The sequence below is a fragment of the Rattus norvegicus genome, chromosome 15 (genome assembly GCF_036323735.1).
Source record: "Rattus norvegicus strain BN/NHsdMcwi chromosome 15, GRCr8, whole genome shotgun sequence".
NCBI lineage: Eukaryota > Metazoa > Chordata > Mammalia > Rodentia > Muridae > Rattus > Rattus norvegicus.
In genome coordinates, this window is record NC_086033.1 from 27,551,155 (window position 1) to 27,576,056 (window position 24,902).

General features: G+C 42.1%; 2 protein-coding genes and 1 pseudogene across 2 annotated transcripts; all 3 read right to left on the minus strand.

Moving 5' to 3' along the window:
* Positions 1 to 360: 360 nt before the first annotated feature.
* On the minus strand, positions 361 to 1,302 carry Or10g3c (olfactory receptor family 10 subfamily G member 3C). Its single transcript, NM_001000833.1, has one exon. It carries the CDS (start codon positions 1,300 to 1,302, stop codon positions 361 to 363), a length of 942 nt encoding a protein of 313 aa, NP_001000833.1.
* Positions 1,303 to 18,254: 16,952 nt separating this feature from the next.
* Positions 18,255 to 18,739, minus strand: Rps19-ps4 (ribosomal protein S19, pseudogene 4; annotated as a pseudogene).
* Positions 18,740 to 21,020: 2,281 nt separating this feature from the next.
* Positions 21,021 to 21,962, minus strand: Or10g3 (olfactory receptor family 10 subfamily G member 3). The gene has a single exon (NM_001000099.1). It carries the CDS (start codon positions 21,960 to 21,962, stop codon positions 21,021 to 21,023), a length of 942 nt encoding a protein of 313 aa, NP_001000099.1.
* Positions 21,963 to 24,902: the final 2,940 nt, after the last annotated feature.

Sequence of the window (24,902 nt, forward strand, 5' to 3'; positions counted from 1 at the left end):
GGTAAGCGACCAATCAGGTGTGGATGCGCCGCGCTAAGGTGTATATAAGCCGCGCCATGCCGGTGCGCGGTGCCTCTCCTTAAGATTCAATAAACGTTTAGCTACAGTAAGGATTCGTGTGTCCCCGTATATTCTTGTTGGCGAGGTCGCGCGGGACACTCCTTTGGCCGCTGGAGCTGTTTGTCTGGAGGAGAAACTAGGAATGGCTGGGAAGTTGTATTTTTCCTTCGTCTCTGTGCCATCTCATTGTGTAGATCTGTGTGCCTGGCTTCACAAATGAGGAAAATCAGGGAGCCTTGTTGAAACCGAAACATCAGACTAAGTGGAAGCCTGGGCATCTCCACAGAAGAGAAGAGGTGCTCAGACCTCACTCTTAGTGCTTTGTCTTCCTACCATTTTCCTCAAGGCCGTCTTCACCTCCTGGTTCCACAGAGTGTAGATGAGGGGATTGAGGAAAGGAGTGATGGCTGTGGGGAAGAGAGCAGCTGCTCCATCCAGGATGCTGTGACTGTCAGGTCGCAGGTAGATGAAGGCACAGGGCACATAGTACACAGTAACCATGGTTACATGGGCTCCACATGTTGAGAAGGCCCTTCGCCTCCCATCAGCTGTGCGGATCCTCAGGATGGCCCGAATGATATAGATGTAGGAAAGGAGGATCAGGGAGAAACAGCTGGCAACCACCACTCCGATGTCCACAAAGGTCACCAACTCATCGACTGTGGTATCGGCACAGGCTAGTTTCAGAACAGCGGGAATGTCACAGAAAAAGTAATCTACCTGGTTGGGACCACAGTAGGGCAAGCGGAAGGTTAGAATGGCTTGGATTGCTCCATGGATTGAGCCAGCCACCCAAGCTCCAGCCACCAGCAAGATGCTCAGGTTAGCAGACATGAGGACTGGGTAATGCAGGGGTTGGCATATGGCCAGGTACCTGTCATAGGCCATTGTGGTGTAGAGATAACACACAGTACTGCCCAGGAAGTGATAGAAATAAAGCTGGGCCACACAGCCCCCAAACGGGATGGGCTTAATGCCTGGAGTGAAGTTCATCATGAGACGGGGGACAATGATGGTAGAGATGCCCATGTCGATGACGGAGCGCGCACCAAGGAAGACGTACATGGGGCGCGCATGGAGCTGTGTGTCGGCACAGACAGTGATCAGGATGAGCATGTTCCCCAGCTGAGTCAGGATGTAGATCAGCAAAAAGTACACAAACAGGAAAGTCCTCAGCCTGGGAGGGCGGGGAACTCCTGTGAGGACGAACTCAGTCAGGAGTGTGTGGTTGACTCTTTCCATCGTTGGGAGGTCTGGAGAATACACAAGCAGGGGTTAGCACAGATGACACGGAAGTGCGGGGAGCTGAAGAAGGAGACTGTGGAGACCTGGGGTGGTGGTGGGGAAGTTCTGTGGAGCTGTGACAGGGCCTCTGCTCTCTGAAAGCTCATTGGCACAGAACTGTGCTCCCTCACACTCTTTTAAGCTGCTTTGAAAAGATGGCGGCAGGCTTAGGGAGTTGCTATGTCCTGAGAAACCTACACTGTTGACTTTCTTCACCTTTAGAAGTTTGTAATGAAGGCTTTTCCACTGGAAACTTCCAGTAACCTGTAAACCTGTAAAAATCACTGACTATTGTTCAGGACATGCAGCTTCTCCTGTCCTGCCCAGCAGTTTTCTGTTTTGCTGAACTTCCTTTTTCACAAATATAACTTAGTGAAAGGGGATATTGGAGGCTGCTTTCTAGCCTCTGGGCTTATTCTCATCTCTCAAAGAGTTTTAATTGGTGTTTCTATCCTGCTTCAAAATCTAGATGTAGTTTTGTGAGATGACTTATTGGATTAAAGCACAAGCTATGCAATTCTGATGATCGGAGTTTAATATCCAGGATCTGCATCTGAAAGTCCAATGCAGTACTGTGAGTACAGTACTGTGGATGAAGTACTGTGAGTACAGTACTGTGGATGCAGTACTGTGCATGTAGTACTGTGCATTTGTGTTTACAGCACTTCTCAACAGAACTGCCTAAAGCTCCTGGGCCACCATACAACACAGCACCTGACAAAGGTGGAAGGGCAAGAACTGACTCCTGAAAGCTGTCCTCTGACTTCCACATAGTATACATACAACATGAACACACACACACAACATGAACACACACACACACAGACACACACACACAGACACAGACTTTAAAGACAAGGTCAAAGAGCAACAACAGAAAATTTAGATTAGTGAAGTTAAGAAAGAACAGGGTTGGGGAGGGGAGATGGGATAGGGGTTTGCAGAAGGGGAAACCAGGAAAGGGGATAACATTTGAAAGGTATATAAATAAAATATCCAATAGAAGAAAAAACAAAAAGGAAAAAGAAAGAACAGGATTGGGGCTGGAGAGATGGCTCAGCGGTTAAGAGCACTGACTGCTCTTCCAGAGGTCCTGAGTTCACTTCCCAGCATCCACGTGGTGGCTCACAACTGTTTTCTGCTGAGTCTGAAGAGAGTGTGTACTTGCATACATAAAATTAAAAAAAAAAGACAGTGTCTCTATGTAGCTCTGGTTGACTTGCAGTTCATTATGCTCACCAGGCTGACCTTAAACTCACAGAGATCTGCCTGTGTCAGCTTCTAGAGTGCCGGGATGAAAGGTGTGTGTCAAATTTAACCTGTGCTTTTTATTTATCTTAAAACGATTGCATTTATTTATTTTATGTACATTAGTATTTTGGTTGCATGTGTGTGTGTGTGTGTGTGTGTGTGTGTGTGTGTGTGTGTGTGTGTGTGTACTGGGTATATGCTTGGAGCCCTTGGAGATCAGAAAAGGGTACTGGTTCTTCTGGCAATGGAGTTACAGATAGTTGTTAGCTGCCGTGTGGGTCCTGGGAACTGAATCTGGGTCCTCAATAAGAACAAGTGTTTTAACCATCGAGCATCTCTTTAGCTCCATAATCTCGTCACTTAAAACAAATCTCAACTCTGCTTCATTTTGAATCATCCAAAAATTATTTCTGTCTTGAAGTCAGACATGGTGCTTTACCTAATTTGAGTTTCCTGAAAGAATACCTCAGGCATGCTGAGAGTGACAGTACGGAGCCTCACCCTGGCTGCAGTTGTGGCTTTAACAGTTCTGGGACTTCAGGAGTGTGCCAATACATTGTGGTGCTAGAAAGTGAACTCCAACTCTTTAGTCCTGTACTCTATCGATTGAGCTGCATCCCTAAACCTCTATGTACTGCTTAGTTTTTGTCAAGTTGACAAACCTAGAGCCATTAGAAAGAGAGAATTCTATTTGATGCATTGCCAATGTTAGATGGGTCTGTGTGCATGTCTGTGAGGCACTTTCTTGATTAATGATTGATGTGGGAGGGCCCAGCCCACTGTGGGTGGTGCCACCCCTGGACAGATGCTTCTGGGTTGTATAAGAAGCAGGCAGAACAAGTTAGGGGAGCAAGCCAGTAAGCAGCATTCTGCTATGGCTACTGTTTCAGTTCTGCCTTTGTTGTGCTCAACGATGGACTGTAACTTGTAAGCCTCACCAAGTTGCTTTCGATCCTGGTGTTTCATCACAGAAATAGAAAGAAACACAGATAGTGTGTAAACAGCCTAGAAGTTTTGGGATATATCTTTATCTATAACTATATCTATATCTAACTTTTGTATATGTATATAGTATGTATTTATTCAGAGATTAACAGTGTCAAGTGTGTAAGATACTTTCTAAGGAGGCAAAAGACACACAAGCATTTCAGCAGGTGACTTTTGTCTAGTTCCCAATTTGTTTAGTTCCAAACTATATTTCTAACTCTAGTCACACATCTCTCAAATGAAGAACAGTCCTTCCTCCTGTCTTTTAAAACAGAGTTTCTCTATGTAGCCCTTAGCCCTGGCTTCTTGAGACGCTCTCTGTAGACCAAGCTGGACTGGAATGCATAGCTTTCCACCAGCCTCTGCTATGAAGGGCTGGAATTAAAAGCATGTGCTACCACACCTGGCCTTAAAACCTTAAAAAAAGTCCATTTTCTGAAAATCAACTTGAAGCCCATCTTCTTTTCTTTATATTTATAAGATTAATGCAATCTTGTATCCTTTCCTGAATTTTATAACCAGAAAATGTGTAATGAAGTGTGATACATGAAACTGGCAGTTTCCCTAAGAATATATGAATCCCTTGGGGCTGGAGAGATGGCTCAGTGGTTAAGAGCACTTGTGGTTCTTATAGAGGACCTAATTTCAATTCCAAGACCCCAAATTACAGCTCACAACAGTCCTTAAGTCCAGCTCCAGGAGATCCAAAGTGTTCTGATCTTCTTGGACACCAGGCACACATGTGGTACAAAGACATATCTGCAAAGAAAACACTCATACATAAAATAAAATAAATATATATATATATAAATCAAAGAATATGAAACCCTGAGTAACTAGTTTGGATTATACCTTTAAAATATCCATTGACACAATAACCAGGTCCAACTAACTTAATCTAACTTTGGAATTGTGGGTAGAGCTGGGGGAAGTGACTTGCTTGACAAGGACCACACAGAAGGAGCACAGATTCTGCTCCAAGTGACCCACTTGGAGGCTTCAGGACACACAAACCCAGGAGCAGCTCTTTGTTCCTAGTTCTGGCTGAAAGAAAACAGGCCTACAGGAGTGCTGACACACAGGCTAACAGGAGGGTCAAGCCACTGTCAGAGACAACTAGACAAGCTAACACCAGAGACAACCTGAGGAACATAAGCAGCAGAAACCAAGGCTACTTGACATCATCAGAATTCAGTACTCCCACTACAGTAAGTCCTGTATACTCCATCATACGAGAAAAGCAAGATTTAGATTTGAAATCACATGTCATGATGATGATAGAGTACTTTAGGAAGGACAATAAATAACTCCCTTAATGAAATACAGGAGAACACAGGTAGAAGCACTTAAAGAGGAAACACAAAAATCCCTTAAAGAATTACAGGAAAAAGCACCAAATAAGTGAAGGAAAGAACAAAACCATGCAGAATCTAAAAATGGAAATAGAAACAATAAAGAAATAGCAAAGGGAGACAACCATGGAGATGGAAAACCTGGGAAAGAAATCAGGAGTCATAGATGCAAGCATCATCAACAGAATAAAAGATAGAAGAGAGAATCTCAGGGGCAGAAGATCCCATAGAAAACATTGACTCAACAGTCAAAGAAAATGCAAAATGCAAAAAGCTCCTAACCTGAAACATCCAGGAAATCCAGGAAACAATGAAAAGAGCAAAGCTAAGGATAATAGGTATAGAAGAGAGTGAAGACTCCCAACCTAAAGGTCCAGTAAATATCTTCAACAAAATTATAGAAGAAAACTTCCCTAACCTAAAGAAAGAGATGCGCATGAACATACAAAAAGCCTAAGAACTCCAAATAGATTGGACCAGAAAAGAATCTCCTTCTGTCACATACTAATCAAAACACCAAAAGCACAAAATAAAGAAAGAATATTAAAAGCAGTAAGGGAAAAAAGTCAAGTAACATATAAAAGCAGATCTATCAGAATTACACCAGACTTTTCAATAGAGGCCATGAAATTCAGAAGATCCTAGACAGATGTCAGACAGACCCTAAGAGAATACAAATGCCAGCCCAGGCTACTATATCCAGCAAAACTCTCAATTACCATATATGGAGAAACCAAGATATTCCATGACAAAATCAAATTTACACAATATCTTTCCCCAAATTCAGCCCTATAAAGTATAATAGATGGAAAACTCCAACACAAGGAGAGAAATTAAACTCTAGAAAGAGCAAGAAAGTGTCTTCTTTAAACAAGCCCAAAAGAAGATAGCCACACAAACATAATTCCACCTCTAACAACAAAAATAACTGGAAACAATCACTATTCCTTAATATCTGTTAACATCAATGGACTCAATTCCCCAATAAAAAGACATAGACTAACTGACTAGATATGTAAACAGGACCCATCATTTTTGCATACAGGAAACACACCCAGTGACAAAAACAGATATGACCTCAGAGTAAAAGGCTAGAAATTTTTTTTCAAACAAATGGTCCAAAGAAACAAGCTGGAGTAGTCATTCTAATATTGAATAAAATCGACTTTCAACCAAAATTTATCAAAAAAGATAAGGAAGGACACTTCATATTCATCAAAGGAAAAATCCACCAAGATGAACTCTCAATTCTAAATATCTATGCTCCAAATGCACGGGCACCTACATTCATAAAATAAACCTTACTAAAGCTCAAAGCACACATTGCAGCTCACACAATAATAGTAGGAGACTTCAACACCCTACTCTTACCAATGGACAGATCATGGAAACAGAAACTAAACAGAGACATAGAGAAACTAACAGAAGTTATGAACCAGATGGATTTAAAAGATATTTATAGAACATTTCATCCTAAAAGAAAAGAATATGCCTTCCTCTCGTCACCTCATGGTACCTTCTCCAAAACTGACCATATAATCAGTCACAAAACAGGCCTCAACAGATACAAGAAGACTGAAATAATCCCATGCATCCTTTCAGATCACCACGGACTAAGGCTGGTCTTCAATAACAACAAAAACAACAGAAAGCCCATATACACATGGAAGTTGAACAACACTCTACTCAATGATAACTCGGTCAAAGGACAAAGAAAGAAATAAATTAAAGACTTTTTAGAATTTAATGACAATGAAGGCACAACATACCCAAACTTATAGGACACAATGAAAGCAGTGTTAAGAGGAAAACTCATAATTCTGAGTGCCTCCAAAAAGAAACTGGAGAGAGCATACATTAACAGCTTGACAGTACACGTAAAAGCTCTAGAACAAAAAGAAGCAAACACACCCAAGAGGAGTAGAAGGCAGGAAATAATCAAACCTACGGCTGAAGTCAACCAAGTAGAAACAAAAAGAACTAAACAAAGAATCAACCAAAACAGGAACTGATTCTTTGAGAAAATCAATAAGATAGAAAAACCCTTTGCTTGACTAACCAGAGGGCACAGAGAGTGTATCCATATTAACAAAATCAGAAATGAAAAGGTAGACATAACAACAGAATCTGAGGAAATTAAAAAAATCATCAGATCCTACTACAAAAGCCTATATTCAACAAAACTGGAAAATCTGGATGAAATAGACAATTTTCTAGACAGATACCAGGTATCAAAGTTAAACCAGGATCAGATAAACCATTTAAACAACGCCATAACTCCTAAAGAAATAGAAGCAGTTATTAAAAGTCTCTCAACCAAAAAAAAAAAAAAAAAAAGCCTAGGTCCAGACAGGTTTAGTGCAGAATTCTATCAGACCTTCATAGAGGTCCTCATCTCGATACTGTCCAAAGTATTCCACAAAATAGAAACAGAAGGAGCACTATCCAATTCCTTCTATGAAGCCATAATTACCCTTATACCTAAATCACAAAAAGACCCAACAAAGAAAGAGAACTTCAGACCACTTTCCCTTGTGAATATTGACACAAAAATACTCAATGAAATTATTGCAAACCGAATCCAAGAACACATTGAAACGATCATCCATCATGATCAAGTAGGCTTCATCCCAGGAATGCAGGGATGGTTCAATATATTGAAATCCAGCAACATAATCTACTATGTAAATAAACTCAAAGAAGAAATTCATATGATCCTCTCATTAGATGCAGAGAAAGCATTTGACAAAATTCAACACCCCTTCTTTTTAAAAGTCTTGCAAAGACCAGGAATTCAAGCCCATACTTAAATATCATGAAAGCAATATACAGCAAACCAGTAGCTAACTTCAAACTAAATAGAAACTTGAAGCAATCCCACTAAAATCAGGGACTAGACAAGACTGCCCACCCTCTCACTACTTATTCAATATAGTACTCAGTCCTTGCCAGAGCAATTAGACAACAAAAGGAGGTCAAAGGGATACAAATTGGAAAGGAAGAAGTTAAAATATCACTATTTGCAGATGATATGATAGTATACTTAAGTGACCCTAAAAGTTCCACCAGAGAACTGATAAACAACTTCAGCATATTGGCTGGGTATAAAATTAACTCAAACAAATCAGTAGCCTTCCTCTTCTCAAAGGATAAACAGGTTGAGAAAGAAATTAGGGAAATGACACCCTTCACAATAGTCACAAATAGCATAAAATACTGCAGTGTGACTCTAACCAAGCAAGTGAAAGATCTGTATGACAAGAACTTCAAGTCTCTGAAGAAAGAAATTGAAGATGATTTCAGAAGATGGAAAGACCTCCCATGCTCATGGATTGGTGGGATTAATATAGTAAAAATGGCCATTTTGCCAAAAGCAATCTACAGATTCAAGGCAATCCCCATCAAAATTCCAACTCAATTCTTCATAGAGTGAGAAAGAGCAATTTGCAAATTCATTTGGAATAACTAAAAACTCAGAATATTGACAACTATACTCAACAAAAAAAGAACTTCTGGGGGAATTACCATCCCTGACCTCAAGCAGTATTACAGAGCAATAGTGAAAAAACTGTATGGTACTGGACTAGAGACAGGCAGGTAGATCAGTGAAATAGAATTGAAGACCCAGAAATGAACCCACACAACTATGGTCACTTGATCTTTCATAAAGGAGCTAAAACCATCCAACGACAGCATTTTCAACAAATGGTGCTGGTTCAACTACTTGATTTGCATGTAGAAGAATGCAAATCAATCCATTCTTATGGCCCTGAACAAAGCTTAAGTCCAAGTGGATCAAGGACCTCCACATAAAACCAGATACACTCAAACTAATAGAAGAAAACGTGGGGAAGAGCCTTGAACACATGGGCACTGAGAAAAATTTCTTAAACAAAACAACAATGGGTTATGCTCTAAGATCAAGAATGAAATGGGACCTCATAAAACTGCAGAACCTCTGTAAGGCAAACGACACTATCATTAGGACAAAATGGCAACCAACAGATTGGGAAAAGAAAAGGATTTACCAACTCTTCATCTGATAGAGGACTAATATCCAATATACACAAAGAACTCAAGAAGTTAGACTCCAGAGAGCCAAATAACCCTATTAAAAATTGGATACAGGGGCTGGGGATTTAGCTCAGTGGTAGAGCGCTTACCTAGGAAGCGCAAGGCCCTGGGTTCGGTCCCCAGCTCCAAAAAAAAAAAAAAAAAAAAATTGGATACAGGGGTTGGGGATTTAGCTCAGCGGTAGAGCGCTTGCCTAGCGAGCGCAAGGCCCTGGGTTTGGTCCCCAGCTCCAAAAAAAAAAAAAAAAAAATTGGATACAGGGGTTGGGGATTTAGCTCAGCGGTAGAGCGCTTGCCTAGCGAGCGCAAGGCCCTGGGTTTGGTCCCCAGCTCCAAAAAAAAAAAAAAAAAAAAAAAAAAAAAATTAGATACAGAGCTAAACAAAGAATTCTCAACTGAGGAAATATTGAATGGCTGAGAAGTACCTAAAGAAATGTTCAACATCCTTAGTCATCAGGGAAATGCAAATGAAAACAACCCTGAGATCCTACCTCACACCAGTCAGAATGGCTAAGGTCAAAAACTCAGGTGACAACAGTTGCTGGGGAGGATGTGGAGAAAGAGGAACCCTCCTCCATTGTTGGTGGGATTGCAAGCTGGTACCACCACTCTGGAAATCAGTCTGGAGGTTCCTCAGAAAATTGGACATTGCACTACCTGATGACCCAGCTATACCTCTCTTGGGCATATACCTAAATGATGCTCCAACATATAACAAAGACACATGCTCCAGTATATTCATAGCAGCCTTATTTATAATAGCTAGAAGCTGGAAAGAACCCAGATGCTCTTTAACTGAGGAATAGATCCAGAATATGTGGCACACCTACACAATGGAGTACTACTCAGCTACCAACAATGACTTCACGAAATTCATAGGCAAATTTATTGAGCTAGAAAATATCATTCTGAATGAAGTAACACAGTCACAAAAAACCCGTACGTGGTATGCATTCACTGACAAGTGAATATTAGCCCAAAAGCTCAGATTACCCAAGATACAATCCACAGACCACACGAAGCTCAAGAAGAAGGACGACCAAAGTGCAAATGTTTCAGTCCTTCTTAGAAGGGGGAACAAAAATATTCATAGAAGGAAATATGAAGAAAAAGTTTGGAGTAGAGACTGAAGGAAAGGCCATCCAGAGACTTCCTCACCCGAGAATCCAGCTCATACACATAGGGCCACCAAACCCAGACAATATTTCTGATGCCAAGAAATGCATGCTGGCAGGAGCCTGATATATTTGTCTTCTGAGAGGCTTAGCCAGAACATGACCAACACCAAGGCGAATGCTAGCAGCAAACCATTTAACTGAGAATGGGGTCCCTGTTTGAGGATAGTCAAAAGATTGAAGGAGCTGAAGGGTCTTGCAACCCCACAAGAAAAACAATACCAACCAACCAGAGGTCCCAGGGACTAAACCACTACCCAAAGACTACACATGGACAGACCCATGGCTCCAGCTGCATATGTAGCAGAGGAAGGCCTTGTTGGTCACCAATCGGAGAAGTTCTTGGTCCTGCCAAGACTGGACCCCCCCCCCCCCCCCCCCAGTATAGGGGAATGCCACGGCAGGGCGGCAGGAAGGGGTGGGTGTTTGGGGGTGGAATACCCTCATAGAAGAATGAGTAGGGGGCATGGGATAGGGGGCTTATGGTCCAGGAACTGGCAAAGGGAATAACATTTTAAATGTAAATAAAAAATATCCAATAATAATAAAAAAAGAGCACAGCTAGAACCACCACAGACACCAAGACACTCTCACGGAGCCTGGCTCACACTGGAGGCAGTCCGTGAACTGTCGCTAGTGAGGGAGAGCTTAGGAGAAGGATACAAAGATGTAGCCAGTGAACAGCTGGAGAGGTAGTGTCACGTGATTTAACCACAGAAAGAAACACAGTTGGAGAGCAGAAAGAAATTTATGAGCAATAGTTAAATAAAGAGCAGACTGAGAGGTGACAGAGTGGAGGCGTGCCTTATGGATCCGCCCTGATCTTTGCCTGTATCTGAAACATAGATGTTGGGGACAGCCCTGCCTCTTTAGAACCCCTCTGTGTTAGCCGTTTAGCCTCCAGATGACTTGAAAGATGGGACTCATACATACCGTGGCTGGTGTGGGACAGTGAGTGACGTTTATCAGGCGGTGCCAGCATCCATGGAAGAAGGTCCTGTTGCAGTCTGAGAGAAGGGCTATGCTCTGTGGCTGGAGAGAGCTCTACATGCCACTGGGTCAGCACAGGCGTTTGTGAGGAGCGGATGGGAGAAGATGCGGCAGGCGGAGAGACTGAAACCTGAATGATTTATTTATCTGTGGATCTTCTCCTCCCATTTGCTTGTGGACGGGGAAGATTGAGGCTGTTACTGAGGGTGGTCCCTGCTGTGGTCTGTTTTTGGTTTGTTTTCCCCAGAGGCACTTCGTGTGATCTCTCTAGTGTGGGACTGTTGTAACAGCACCCCTGTGAGAAGGCAGGGCTCATGTCTGTAATCTGTCTCCTGGGAGACTTCCTTTCTTCCTTTGTAGCTTTCTCCAGTTTTATAATGCCAGGTGGGACAATGTCTGTGGGGTTTATCAGGACTCGATGACTTCATTATCTGTGGCTTCCTTTTGCTCTCAAGACAGATTTGGTAGAAGATGGTCAGGGAGGATAAGGCGGATGAGTCAGAGGGTGAGAAGGAAGAGGAAGAGGAGACAGAAGAGAAGGCAGAGGCAGTTATTAAATGACAGGATGACTTTTAAAAAACTGTGGTGTGTGTGTGTGTGTGTGTGTGTGTGTGTGTGTGTGTGTGTGTGTGTGTGTGTTTGAGATGTGGTTTCTCTTTGCATCTCTGGCTGTTCTGTTCTGGAACTTGCCATGTAGACCAGGCTGCTCTCAAACTCAGAGATCCACCTACCTCCAGCTCCCAAGTGCTGGACTTACGGCGTGCATTACCAGGCCTGTTTTCAAGAGTGCTATTTATTTATTTATTTATTTGTTTGTTTGTTTATTTATTGTCACACATAAATATCATGAAATTAAAAATTCTCTTGAACTAAACCTGACTCTGTATCACCAGAATATTCTTGTTTTTTTTCCTGTAACTTTTCTATGGCTGTGATAGATAACATGACCGTGGTTCTGGAAAAATGGTAACAAGCAGGCAGACATGGCGCTGGAGCAGTGGCTGACAGTTTACATCCTGAGACACAACCATGAAGCAGAGAGGAAACTGGGAATAGCCTGAGTCTTCTGAAACCCCATAATTCATACCCAGTGACACACCTCTTTCAACAAGGCCACATTTCCTAATCCTTCCTAAAGAGTTCCATTAAAAGGACCAAGTGTTCAAACATATGAGCCTATGGGGGCCATTCTCATTTAAACCACAACACCCGATTTTGTGTGATCAGGATATTTGAGATTTTTTCTTTTTGTTGAATATTTATTTATTTATTTATTTATTTATTTATTTATTTATTTATTTATTTAATGTATATGAGTACACTGTAGCTGTCTTCAGACACACCAGAAGAGGGTATCGGATCCCATTACAGATGGTTGTGAGCCACCATGTGGTTGCTGGGATTTGAACTCAGGACCCCTGGAAGAGCAGTCAGTGCTCTTACCCTTCAGCTATCTCTCCAGCCCCAAGTTAATCATTAATTAATTATTTTAAGCATTTTAACCGAAATATAATTCTATCACTTCCCCTTCTCCCCTTCAACCTTCCCCATCTTTCCTTCCAGTCCCATTTTCAAACTGATAGCCTCTTTTTCTTTAATTTTCATTGTTACATATATACCATATGTGTACATACGTGTATGGATAAATATATAAATGCATCAGGCTGAGTCTATTTTCATTGTTTGTGTGTAAATGTTTCAGGGCTGACCACTTTGTATTGGATAACCTCTCTGGGTCTCACCCCTGGGAGATGTTAATTCTCCCTCTCAGCAGTCATTAGCCGCCTCTAGTCCTTTGTCTAGGGGTGGGACCCTGGAGAGTTTCTCCCCTCTGAGTTTGCATGTCTATTCAGTTCTTGTGTATGCAGCCCATTGTAAGAGAAGCAGGCTCAGAGCAGTTTTTCTGCTATCCTGGCTCTCAGAACCTTTTTGTCCCCCTTTTTCTGTGATGTTTCCTGGTCCATAGATGCAAGAACTGTGCTGAGTATCTTATCCACTGGGACCGAGCTCCTCACGACCCATTGATCTTAGCATTGTGTCCAGTGTACTTTTCTGTGATGGTTTCCATTTGCCACGAGAAGCTTTTTTTTGTTGAAGTGTGGTAGCTACACTTTTCTGAGGGTATAAGGATAAGACTTAGAATGAAGTTAGGAGTTATGCGGGTCCTGGGAAGTGGCGGTAGTAGGTCCACAGCCTCATTATTCCTGGGACATTGGCTAAGTTTCCAGGGCGAGGCATGATTTCCCTACTGCTTCCAATTCGACAGAATTGGTGGCCACCAGCATTTCAGTGCCATTTGCTGTGCTGCACCTTCGTGGATATCTTGCTGTCCTGGTCATTGTCGTGGTTCATGGGTGTCACAGCTGGGTAGAACGTATTGCTTCCCTACTTTGGCAGCTTGCATGATGCAAGCCAGACTGCAGGATGGAAGCTTTCAAAAATAGATCCATCTGGAGTAATCTGAGTCTTGTATCTTAAGTATTTTATGTCTTTAGAAATAGGGGCTTACCTTCAACCTCCGAAAGTCAACCAAAGGAAACGGTCATAGTCTGTATTGTTTCGGGAGTGACTTGAACCACCCTGGTAAACAACATACAAGAGGGTAAACAACATGAAATATATGCATTTGTATATATATTTGTATACATATATTGTTATACATATGTATGAGTACCATGCATAATTTCAGGTAAATATAAAATAATATAATTTCCTGAAGCTTTTTAAAAACTTTTTTTTGTTTTAGATTTATTTATTATATATAGTGTTGTTCCTGCGGACCAGAAGAGGGTACTGGATTTCATTATAGATGCTTTTGAGACACCATGTAGTTGTTGAGAATTGCACTCAGGACCTCTGGAAGAGTAGCCATTGTTGTTAACCTCTGAGCCATCTCTCCAGCCCCCTCCTTGAACCTTTATAAAACAGCTTGGGTGGTCCTTGCTCCTTTTCCTCCTGCTTTGGTGTTAACTTCACTTCCCTTTCTCCACTTCCCTTTCTCCATTTAGAGTTCTCCCCATTTTTCTGTTCATCCCTTGATATTCCCTATATCCTGCTATTGCCTTCTTAATTCCCGTCCTTCTGGTCTCTTTTACTTTTCTGGTTTCTGCTGTTACCCTATACTGTAAATTCACACCTGAAGACTTAGAGCTAGGGACTGCAGATGAGAGAGAACATGCAACTGTGTTTGTCTTTCTGGGCTTGGGTGTCCTCACTCAACATGATCTTTTCTAGGTCAGCCTATTTAGTTGAAGGATTCATGATTTCATTTTTCTTTAATCTGGATTGTATTCCATAGTATATATGTACCACATCGTCATTAGCCATTCTTCTGCTGAAGGGCATTTAGATTCCTAGCTATTGTGCATAGGGTACGCAAGTTGTTGGCCTTAAGCCCTGGGCAAAAATAGTCTTCTGTAGTAAGTCCTTTAGTACACATATGTCTGGTATGGTATTGCCTAACTTTTTTTCTGTTTCAGTCTTTCATGTTTCAAATTGAAGTCTTTGACCCACTTGGAGCTTGTTTCTGTGCAGAGGTCTAAAGAAGGGTAGGATTTCATTCTTCCTCATGTGGGAACCAGAACCATTTTTTGAAGATGCTGTATTTTCATCGTATGTTCTAGCCTAATAGCTGAATCTCAGATGACTATCACTTTAGGCACCCATGTTTGGTCTTATATTTTATACCATTGCTCATCATCTGGTTTTATGACAGTACCATATTGTTTTTATTACCAAAGCCCTATAGTATATATATTTTGAGGCAGGGTCTCACCATGTATCCCTGGCTGCCCTGGAGCTCTCTACAGAGTAGGATAAGCTCAACTTTACAAGAGATTGTACCTGTGTCTGCCTCTGGAATCTTAGGAGTTAAAGGATGGTTTTACAGTATATCTTGATCCGTGAGCATGGGGGAAATCTTTCCACCTTCTGGTATCTTCTTCAATGTCTTCAAGCTTTCATTACACATGTCTTTTTGCACTTGTTCTGTTACCCTAAGATATTTTTTTTTATTTTAGGGGACTATTATGAAAGGTATTGCTGCCCAGATTTCTTTCTTAGTGTGTTTGCCAACGTGTATAGGATGTCATGACTTTTACATATTAATTTTGTATTTGTCTACTCTGCTGCAAGTGTTTCATGGCTGTAGAAGCTTCCTGGTGTAGTTTTTAGCATAATTTATGTTTACAATCATATCATCTGCAAATACAGATGCTTTTATTCCTTTCCTACTTTTAGGCCTTTGATCTTCACTTGTCTTATTGTTTTAGCTAAGAGTTCAAGTACTATATTAAATAAGCATGGAGAGAAGAGATATTTTTGTCTTGTTCCTGATTTTAGTGGAAATGCATTGGTTTCTCTCAGTAGAGGTTGATGTTAATTGTGGACTTGGCTGTAAATTAATTGCCTTTATTATGTTGAGGTATGCACCTTGAATCCCTAGTCTTTCCAGAATTTTTATTATAAGGGGGTGTTGGATTGTGTCAAAGGTCTTTTCTGCATCTAATGAGATGATCATGTGTTTTTTGTCTTTCAGTTTGTTTATATGATCGATTACATTTATTGATTTATGTATGTTCAACCATTCCCCTGTCTCTGGGTCAGAGTCAACTGGTCATGGTAGATGATTTTTTAGTGTGTTCTTGGATTTAGTTTACAGTATTTTATTGAGAATTTTTGCATATATACTCATAAAGGAAATTGGTCTGTAATTCTCTTTCATTGTTGGGTCTTTAGGTAGTTGGGTATTGGAGTAACTGTGGACACCTAAAATAAACTGAGCAATGTTCCTTCTATTTCTATTTAGTGGAATAATATGAGGAATATTGATATTAACTCTTTAAAAATCTTGTAGAATTCTGTGCTAAAACCATCTGACCCTGGGCCTTTTCTTGTTGGGAGAATTTTAGTAACTGCTTCTAATTCATTAGGCGCTATAGTTCTGTTTAAATTGCTTACTTGATCTTGATTTAACTTTAGTAAGTAGAACAGATTGAGAAAATTATCCTCTCTCTCTTTTTTTTACTTTAGATTTACCAATTTAGTCAAGTACAGCTTTTTAAAGCCTGTTCTCTGGATTTCCTTGGTGTTTGTTGCTATGTCCCCCTTTCTACTTAATTTTGTTAATTTGGATCTCCTCTCCCTGTCTTTCAGTTAATTTGGACAAGGGTTTGTCAATCTTATTGATTTTCTCAGAGTACCAACTCTTAATTTCATTGATTCCTTTTTGTTGTTGTTTCCATTGTATTGATTTCACCCCTGAGTTTGTTTCTTACCATCTATGCCTTTTGTGTGTGAGTTCTTTTCTTTTTTTTAATTCTACAATTTTCAGGTGCACTGTTTAGTTACTAGTATGCCATCTCTCTAATTTTTTGTTTTGTTTTGTTTTGTTTTTCAAGACATGTTTCTCTGTGTAGCCCTGGCTGTCCTATACTTTGCTCTGTAGACTAGGCTGGCCTCAAACTAAAGGTCTACACCGCCACCTCCTGGTGACCTGAAATTCTTATTCCTCATCACTGCCTATAGTTAAAAGGTCTTGTTTTTTGATGGTGTTTCATACTTTATTCATGTTTCTCCCCTCTGCTTTAATTTTTTTAAGCAATCTTTGATTCTTTAGTTTAGATGCTGTGCTTTATGTCTGAGTCTTGAAATTCTAGCTTCTGCTTGACTCATTCTACTTTTAAGACATTCTCCTGGGGCTGGAGAGATGGCTCAGCGGTTAAGAGCGCTGACTGCTCTTCCAGAGGTCCTGAGTTCAATTCCCAGCAACCACATGGTGGCTCACAACCATCTGTAATGGGATCTGATGCCCTTTTCTGGTGTGTCTGAAGACAGTGTATATAATAAATAAACCTTTAAAAAAAAGACATTCTCCTGAATTTTCTAATTGAGATATTAAGTTTTTTCCCATGTTATGGTTCCAATGTGTTATCTCCAATGTCTCTATCTCTTTATTAACTCCAGTTTTCAAATCCTGAGGAATCTTCATCATTTCATTTAGTCATGTATCTGTATTTTCTCAGACACCATTCAAGTGTATATTGTCATTCCCTTAGAGTTCAGTAAAATGTTTGTCTTCTTTAAATTCCTTGGCAGAATTTATGATTGTTCTTTTAAATTTTACCTCCCAGCGTTCATCTAGATCATTCTTCTTAGAGAGTGTTTCTACAGGACTTGTGCGTTTGATGGGAGACATGATGTCTTGACCATTCATTTGTTTTTCGTCTTTGCAATTTGACCTGGGCATGTGGGTTTTCTCTTAGGTTTGTGTGTATGATGTGAGAATCTGGTCTGCCTTTGATGGGGAAGTAGACTTGGTAAAGCTGGTAGATGCACTATTTAAATGGCTTCTAATTCGTGGTTCTGGAGTGTGGCCTATGGGTGTGGAGATGGCCACATGTTGGAGGTGGGTGGGAAAGAGGACAAGAAACTTCCCCTGCAAAGGTGGTTCAGAAACAAAGAGAGTTCATGGACCGTGAGTCTGGAGCTAGGGTTTTCTTGTTTGTTTGTTTATTTATCTTGTTTGTTTATCCTGGGCCTTATATGGTAGAAACTCATTTTGTACCCTAATTCTTCTGCCACAAAGAACTGGATCCTCCTCATTAATCATCAGTCAAGAAAATGTCCCATAGGGGCTGGAGAGATGGCTCAGCGGTTAGGAGCACTGACTGCTCTTCCAGAGGTCCTGAGTTCAAATTCCCACAACCACATGGTGGCTCACAACCATTTGTAATGAGATCTGATATCCTCTTCTGGTGTGTTTGAAGACAGGTATACTATATACCCATATATAGTAAATAAATAAACCTTCAAAAAATTCATTAAAAAAGCAAATGTTCCATAGACTTGTCTACAGACCTGTGTTATGAGACATTTTCTGCAGATGCCAGAATGACAGGTATGTGCTTTATTTCTGGCTTCATTAAGGTCATTTAGTGTACCTACTGTGGGAAATGTATTTTAAAATGTTTATTTCTAAGACTATACTTTCATGGATCATTTCTATAGTTCGTTAAAATGTTTATTTCTTATTTGTATGTATGTATATGAATTTGCCATTTCTTTTTTTGTTGTTGTTTTATGAATGAGGCAATTTATTAACCCAGCATCCTTTGTTCTAATGCTTCTTGTTGGCAGCTGCCACCTGTCCAGCGATCCTGTCCAGATCTCTATGTCCCTGAGGTGTTAGCTTGCGGCCCCCATCTTGGTCCTTTTCCACCATTTTCAGCCCCTCCAGGGCTTGGAGGACCCGGCGGGCCACACTCTTAGAGCCTCTGCTGAAGTGGCTGGGCCTGACACCGTTTCTCTGCCGTCCTCCGTAGATCTTGGTCATGGAACCAACCCCTGCACCACCACGGAGGTACAGGTGCCGTGCTGTGGAAGCAGCTCGTGTAGAACCAGTTCTCATCATATGGGGCAAATTTTTATGTTTGGCCAGCTTGACTGTGTCCACCCATTCGGGGACTTTCAGTTTCCCAGACTTTTTGAGGAAGGCTGCCAGAGCTCTGACGAACTCCTGCTGGTTAACGTCTTTTACAGTAACTCCAGGCATCGTGCGGCCTCTGTGCTGCCAGTCAGGGGAAAGGGCAGTTTGCCATTTCTTAGGGCTGAATAGTATTTCATTGTGCGGACACCCCACACTTTATTCATTTATCCATGGACAGTTGGGTTTCTTCCACCTTATGACTGTTCTGAAGAATCTTCCTATGAATGTAGATGAAATATCTTTTTTGAGACTTTAGTTTTAATAAAGTTTTCTGATTAGTTTTTTGTCAACTTGATACAAACTGGGTCTTTTAGGAAGGGGGGCCCTCAACTGAGAAGCCAGACATAGAAGCACACACCTGTAATCCTGGCACTTGCAGAAAATGTCTCATTACATAAGCTGTAGACAAGTCAATGGGACATTTTATTGCCTGGTGAATGATAAGAAGGGTCCAGTTACTGTGTGGGGTGTCAGCGCTTCGTGGTGGTTCTGGGAGGTAAAAGGAAGTAGTCTGAGCCATCCACAGAGAAACACAATCAGTGAAGCAGTGTTCTACAGCCTTTGCTTCAGTTTCTGCTCCAGGGTCTTGCTCTGACTTCTCTCAATGATCAACTGTGATCAAGATATCTAAACCAAATGAATCCCTTCTTTTCCAAGCATTCCTGGTCAGCATTTTAATCACAAGAGTAGAAAGCAAGGTAGGACGATACAGGGGTGAAAATGATGAGTTATACCCAAGTTCTAATTGTGGTTCTCTGAGGAAGCTTCATATTGCTTTCCATAGTGTACTGCTGTTCATTGTCACCAACATTGTACATTTGGTCCAATTATTTACATAGTTCACAGAACATGGTGTTTTTTCGTTTTTTTTTTGTAAGTTTGGTGGGTCAAACCCAGAGCTTACAGCATATTATAGGGGATCACTGCAATGACGATTTATTAATTGTAAAGTCACAGTGACAATAGCGTTTATGCTGATCAGTTAGAAAAGAGGAAAAAGGTATAACTTGCATTTTTTGGGTAAACTTTCTTTTACTAGCTACAAACTTAAGTTTTTTTAAAAAATAATTTATTATTCATCCACTGTAGTAAAGATTTAAGAGATTGTGTAAGGAATATTGTGGCAAGAGGAATCTGATACTTGGTGGATTGCCTGTTTTCTGATCAAAACACTGAGGACCAGCTTTACTAAGGGAGAAGGTGAGTTTCTGTCTCTTTGAAGAGTTAGATAAGCTAGCGGTGAGTCCATTGGGAATGTTCTCACAGGAACAAACTTGGCTGAGAGAGTTTGCAGTGTAGGCACTGAGATTGAGCCACTATCCAAGTTGAAAAGCGAGAGGACAAATCAGAGACACGGAGGGGAAAAAAGGAGGCGCAGGTGCTAATGGGCCCAAACGAAGGATCCCATGGCGTTTGTTCACACTTTTAGGCCCTGGCAGCTCAGGGAAAGCTTGCTCATCTCACAGCATGGACCGTGAAGTGCTCATTTTGACGAGTTATGCTGGTGCTCTGGTCCATTTCCTCGTTTTCTCTCCATGTAAAACTTCACATTGGGCTTTACTTTTGGGCATCAGAAAATATACTTTTGAAACATACATACATGCATACATACATACGTACATACAGTATACACACACAAACACACACACACTCAGAAACATATACTTGTTTCTTAAAATAGGGTTTCTCTGTGTAGCTCTGACTGTCCTAGAATTCACTCTGTACACCAGGCTGGCCTTAAACTCAGAAATCTACCTGCTTTTACCTCATGAGTTCTGGGGTTAAAAGCATGCATCATCACCACCTGGTGAGAGTTCTTGAAATATTTGTAAAGACCCTATTGCACTCTTACTTTTGGGTTGTTTAATGCAAAAAGGACTACTTCAAAAGAAGGTTTATATCTTTATCAGGAAAGAGTCTCTCTTCATCTATTCGCCTACTCGGGTAGCCTTAGAGAATCCTAAGTCAGGCCTGGTAGGAACCCAGCAAGCATCCATAGTTCCTTGCTTAACACTAGATGTTGAGGTATATATTGAACTGGAAACTATAGACTGTCGTAGATGGCTTTGACTAATGATGGCCAGGACCCTAAGGGATCATTGGATGCTTTTTGAATGACAAATGTGCCAACATGGTTGGGTGATTGAGTGTTACCATCTACTTCTGCGGCCGCTGGAGCTGTTTGTCTGGAGGAGAAACTAGGAATGGCTGGGAAGTTGTGTTTTCCCTTCGTCTCTGTGCCATCTCATTGTGTGGATCTGTGTGCCTGACTTCACAAATGAGATGAAACAGGATGTCCTCTTGAAACCTAAACACAAGACTAAGTGGAAGCCTGGGTGTCTCCTCAGAAGAGAAGAGGTGCTCAGACCTCACTCTTAGTGCTTTGTCTTCCTACCATTCTCCTCAAGGCCGTCTTCACCTCCTGGTTCCGCAGAGTGTAGATGAGGGGATTGAGGAAAGGAGTGATGGCTGTGGGGAAGAGAGCAGCCGCTCCATCCAGGATGCTGTGACTGTCAGGTCGCAGGTAGATGAAGGCACAGGGCACATAGTACACAGTGACAATAGTCACATGGGCTCCACATGTTGAGAAGGCCCTTCGCCTCCCATCAGCTGTGCGGATCCTCAGGATGGCCCGAATGATATAGATGTAGGAAAGGAGGATCAGGGAGAAACAGCTGGCAACCACCACTCCGATGTCCACAAAGGTCACCAACTCATTGACTGTGGTATCGGCACAGGCTAGTTTCAGAACAGCGGGAATGTCACAGAAGAAGTAATCTACCTGGTTGGGACCACAGTAGGGCAAGCGGAAGGTTAGAATGGCTTGGATTGCTCCATGGATTGAGCCAGCCACCCAAGCTCCAGCCACCAGCAAGATGCTCAGCTTAGCAGACATGAGGACTGGGTATCGCAGGGGTTGGCATATGGCCAGGTACCTGTCATAGGCCATTGTGGTGTATAGGAAACATTGGGAGCTTCCCAGAAAGTGATAGAAATAAAGCTGGGCCACACAGCCCCCAAACGGGATGGGCTTAATGCCTGGAGTGAAGTTCATCATGAGACGGGGGACAATGATGGTAGAGATGCCCATGTCGATGACGGAGAGCGCACCAAGGAAGACGTACATGGGGCGCGCATGGAGCTGTGTGTCGGCGCAGACAGTGATCAAGATGAGCATGTTCCCCAGCTGAGTCAGGATGTAGATCAGCAAAAAGAACACAAACAGGAAAGTCCTCAGCCTGGGAGGGTGGGGAACTCCTGTGAGGACGAACTCAGTCAAGAGTGTGTGGTTGACTCTTTCCATCATTGGGAGGTCTGGAGAATACACAAGCAGGGGTTAGCACAGATGACACGGAAGTGAGGGGAGCTGAAGAAGGAGACTGTGGAGACCTGGGGTGGTGGTGGGGAAGTTCTGTGGAGCTGTGACCAGTGTGGAGGGCCTGTGTTTTCTGCCAGGAGCATTGCAACCAAAAGCACATGAGCCTAGATGTTCTCTCTCTCTCTCTCTCTCTCCTCTCTCTCTCTCTCTCTCTCTCTCTCTCTCTCTCTCTCTCTCTCCATTTGTAATACTACGTAATAACTCGTGACAGCAATCACATCACTGCTGAAATATATTTCCATCTCTATTTTGTTCTCTTTTAATGAGAAAATAGTGGCAGTGAATTTTATTTAAAGAAAAAAAAAAAGCCAAAAATCGTCTTAAAGCCAAGAGTGATACTGTTATTTCCAGTGCTTGAGTGGTATAGGCAGAAAGTTCAGGGATTCAAGATCCCCCTCATGAACACAGTGAGTTTGGGCTAGCCTGAGCTGAGAAAAAGAACAGAAAACCAACCAGTGACAGCTAACTTCCGAAAGGAAACAGCTTTCTTTTCCAGATGTGAGTTACAGATTTTGGCTCCATCTTGCTCACTTTCATGGTCTAGGAGCCAAGTAGGACTCGAGCTTTTGCCTGAGTTCTGCAGTACATTCTTGAGTAGGCCTTCAGCACTGATGGCTCAGGTGACAGCTCTGGCCTAGGTGCCACTGGGGTTCTAGCTTTTTGGGGCTCTGCTTACGATGAGAAGTCTTAGTCATATCTCTCCTAAGTAAGCCTCTAGGAAACCATTTGTTACCACTCAAGTACCCAAGGGAATGCTAGACCAAAAGAAACAGTTAGTCAGCTTACAGTAAGATAGCTCATTCCTGGTACTGAAATGGCGGGCCTCCAACCAAGGCACCACCTAACTAATTATTAGAAATCAAAGTAGGAACCGTATGCATATTTCTTCATTTTGAATGAAAGCAAAGGGAATTGGATACAGCATTTTGAAGTGGGCTGTGTGAGTTCTGGGGAGTTGGGTCTGGCTCATGACCAGGATCTTTATTTGAAGAACACTTCCCCCTTTACTGCTGATTCACAGTCTTTTCCTGTGTGTGGTAGTGAGGATATACTGATCGTTCTACCATTTTCATCCTGACTCTGTGTCTCTCTCAGAGTAGATTCTCTTCATTGCCCCCAAACATATATCTCTAAATTGCTTTTCATACTATCTTCCTGTTTATGTTAAGGAATTTTTTTCTTTCCCCTTTTTCTTCTTTTCCTGGTCTTCTCCCTTCTCCTCTACCTTTTCTTCTTTTCCTTCTCCTTTTTTTATTCATCTTTCTTCTCCTCCTCTTCTCCTCCTCTTCTCCTCTCCGTCCCCAATCCCCGCTTCTAATCCCAATGCTGAGAATTGAGTCTAGGCCCTTGTGTGTTGTAGGCAAATGTGTCTGCTGCGCTACACCTCAGCTGAGAATGTCCTCTAATTACCGTCCAGCAAGAGTAATTTCTTTTGTGAAGGTTCCCGTGGCTAGTGAGTTGTAGTCCATTCTCAGTGAGAATTGCAGCCCACCCACACTGAAGCAGAGAGGACAGTAGGTCTTAAGCCCTTCTCAGGTGATGGGGAGTTTTAATATGAGGAGTGTTTGTAATACTGTATGTCCATTTGATTTAAATTCGTTCTAGGTGCATATTTTCCTGTCACTCCCTTTTTTCTTCACTTAATTACAAATATCAATAGGCAAACTTCCCTTACCCTCTGTCAACGCTGTCCCCTCTGGGTCATGTCCATTATCACAGATTTTTAAGCATGAAGATTAGTATCTGCAGAGCAACCACCCTCTCTGAGGTAGTTTTGATTTATTAATATCCCCTGGACACCGTTCTGTCATTAAAGATGACAGAGACGTGGAGATGAAGGAGGACAGAATAGAGAGCCAAGGAGAGAGAGGAAGGAAGAAGTATGGCAGAAAAGGAAAGAAACCAAGCACTGGTGAAGCCTCGTTGGGTGGGGGTGGGGTTCATGGAGAGCACTGGACAGGAACATACGCAGTGGGGTGACTTCATTTCCAGCACCGAAACAGCAGCAACGCCACAACCTCTCCCTCCCTGCAGTGTGGTAGTAAAAATCACAGACGGAAGCTTTATAGACATATCCATGTAAGAGGGATTAAAGACCAAGAGGCTGTGCACCTTAAGGAGGTCTTGGGAATGGCTGGAGAGCTGAGAGGGCGAAATGTACTAATAATCTAGTTAAAAACAAAACTAAAAAACAAAAGTACAATTAAACACGTCATAGTGTAACAATGTCAAGTGCATCCAGGTAGAGTTTTCATGATCCTCAGAGGTTAAATGACAGAGAACTCTCACAGCCATAATGGAGTGTGGCTTCCAACAAAGCATGTGTGTGTGTGTGTGTGTGTGTGTGTGTGTGTGCGTGTGTGTGTGTGGTGTGTGATGTGTGGTATGTGTGGTGTGTGTGTGTGTGTGTGTGTGTGGTGTGTGATGTGTGGTATGTGTGGTGTGTGTGTGTGTGTGTGGTATGTGTGTGTGTGGTGTGTGGTGTGTGTGTGTGGTGTGTGTGTGTGGTATATGTGGTGTGTGTGGTGTGTGGTGTGTGGTGTGTGTGTGGTATGTGTGTGTGTGGTGTGTGGTGTGTGTCTGTGGTGTATGTCTGTGTGTGTGTGTGTGTGTGGTGTGTGGGGTATGTTGGTGTGTGTGTGTGGTGTGTGGTGTGTGTGTGGTGTGTATGTGTGTGGTGTGTGGTGTGTGTGTGGTATGTGTGTGTGTGGTGTGTGGTGTGTGTCTGTCTGTGTGTGTGGTGTGTGGTGTGTGTCTGTCTGTGTGTGTGGTGTGTGTGTGGTGTGTGTCTGTGTGTGTGTGTGTGTGGTGTGGGGTATGTGTGGTGTGTGTGTGTGTGGTGTGTGTGTGTGTGGTGTGTGTGGT

Coding starts and splice junctions, on each gene's coding strand:
- Or10g3c (NM_001000833.1), bottom strand. CDS start 1,302: ATGGAAAGAGTCAACCACACACTCCTGACTGAGTTCGTCCTCACAGGA.
- Or10g3 (NM_001000099.1), bottom strand. CDS start 21,962: ATGGAAAGAGTCAACCACACACTCTTGACTGAGTTCGTCCTCACAGGA.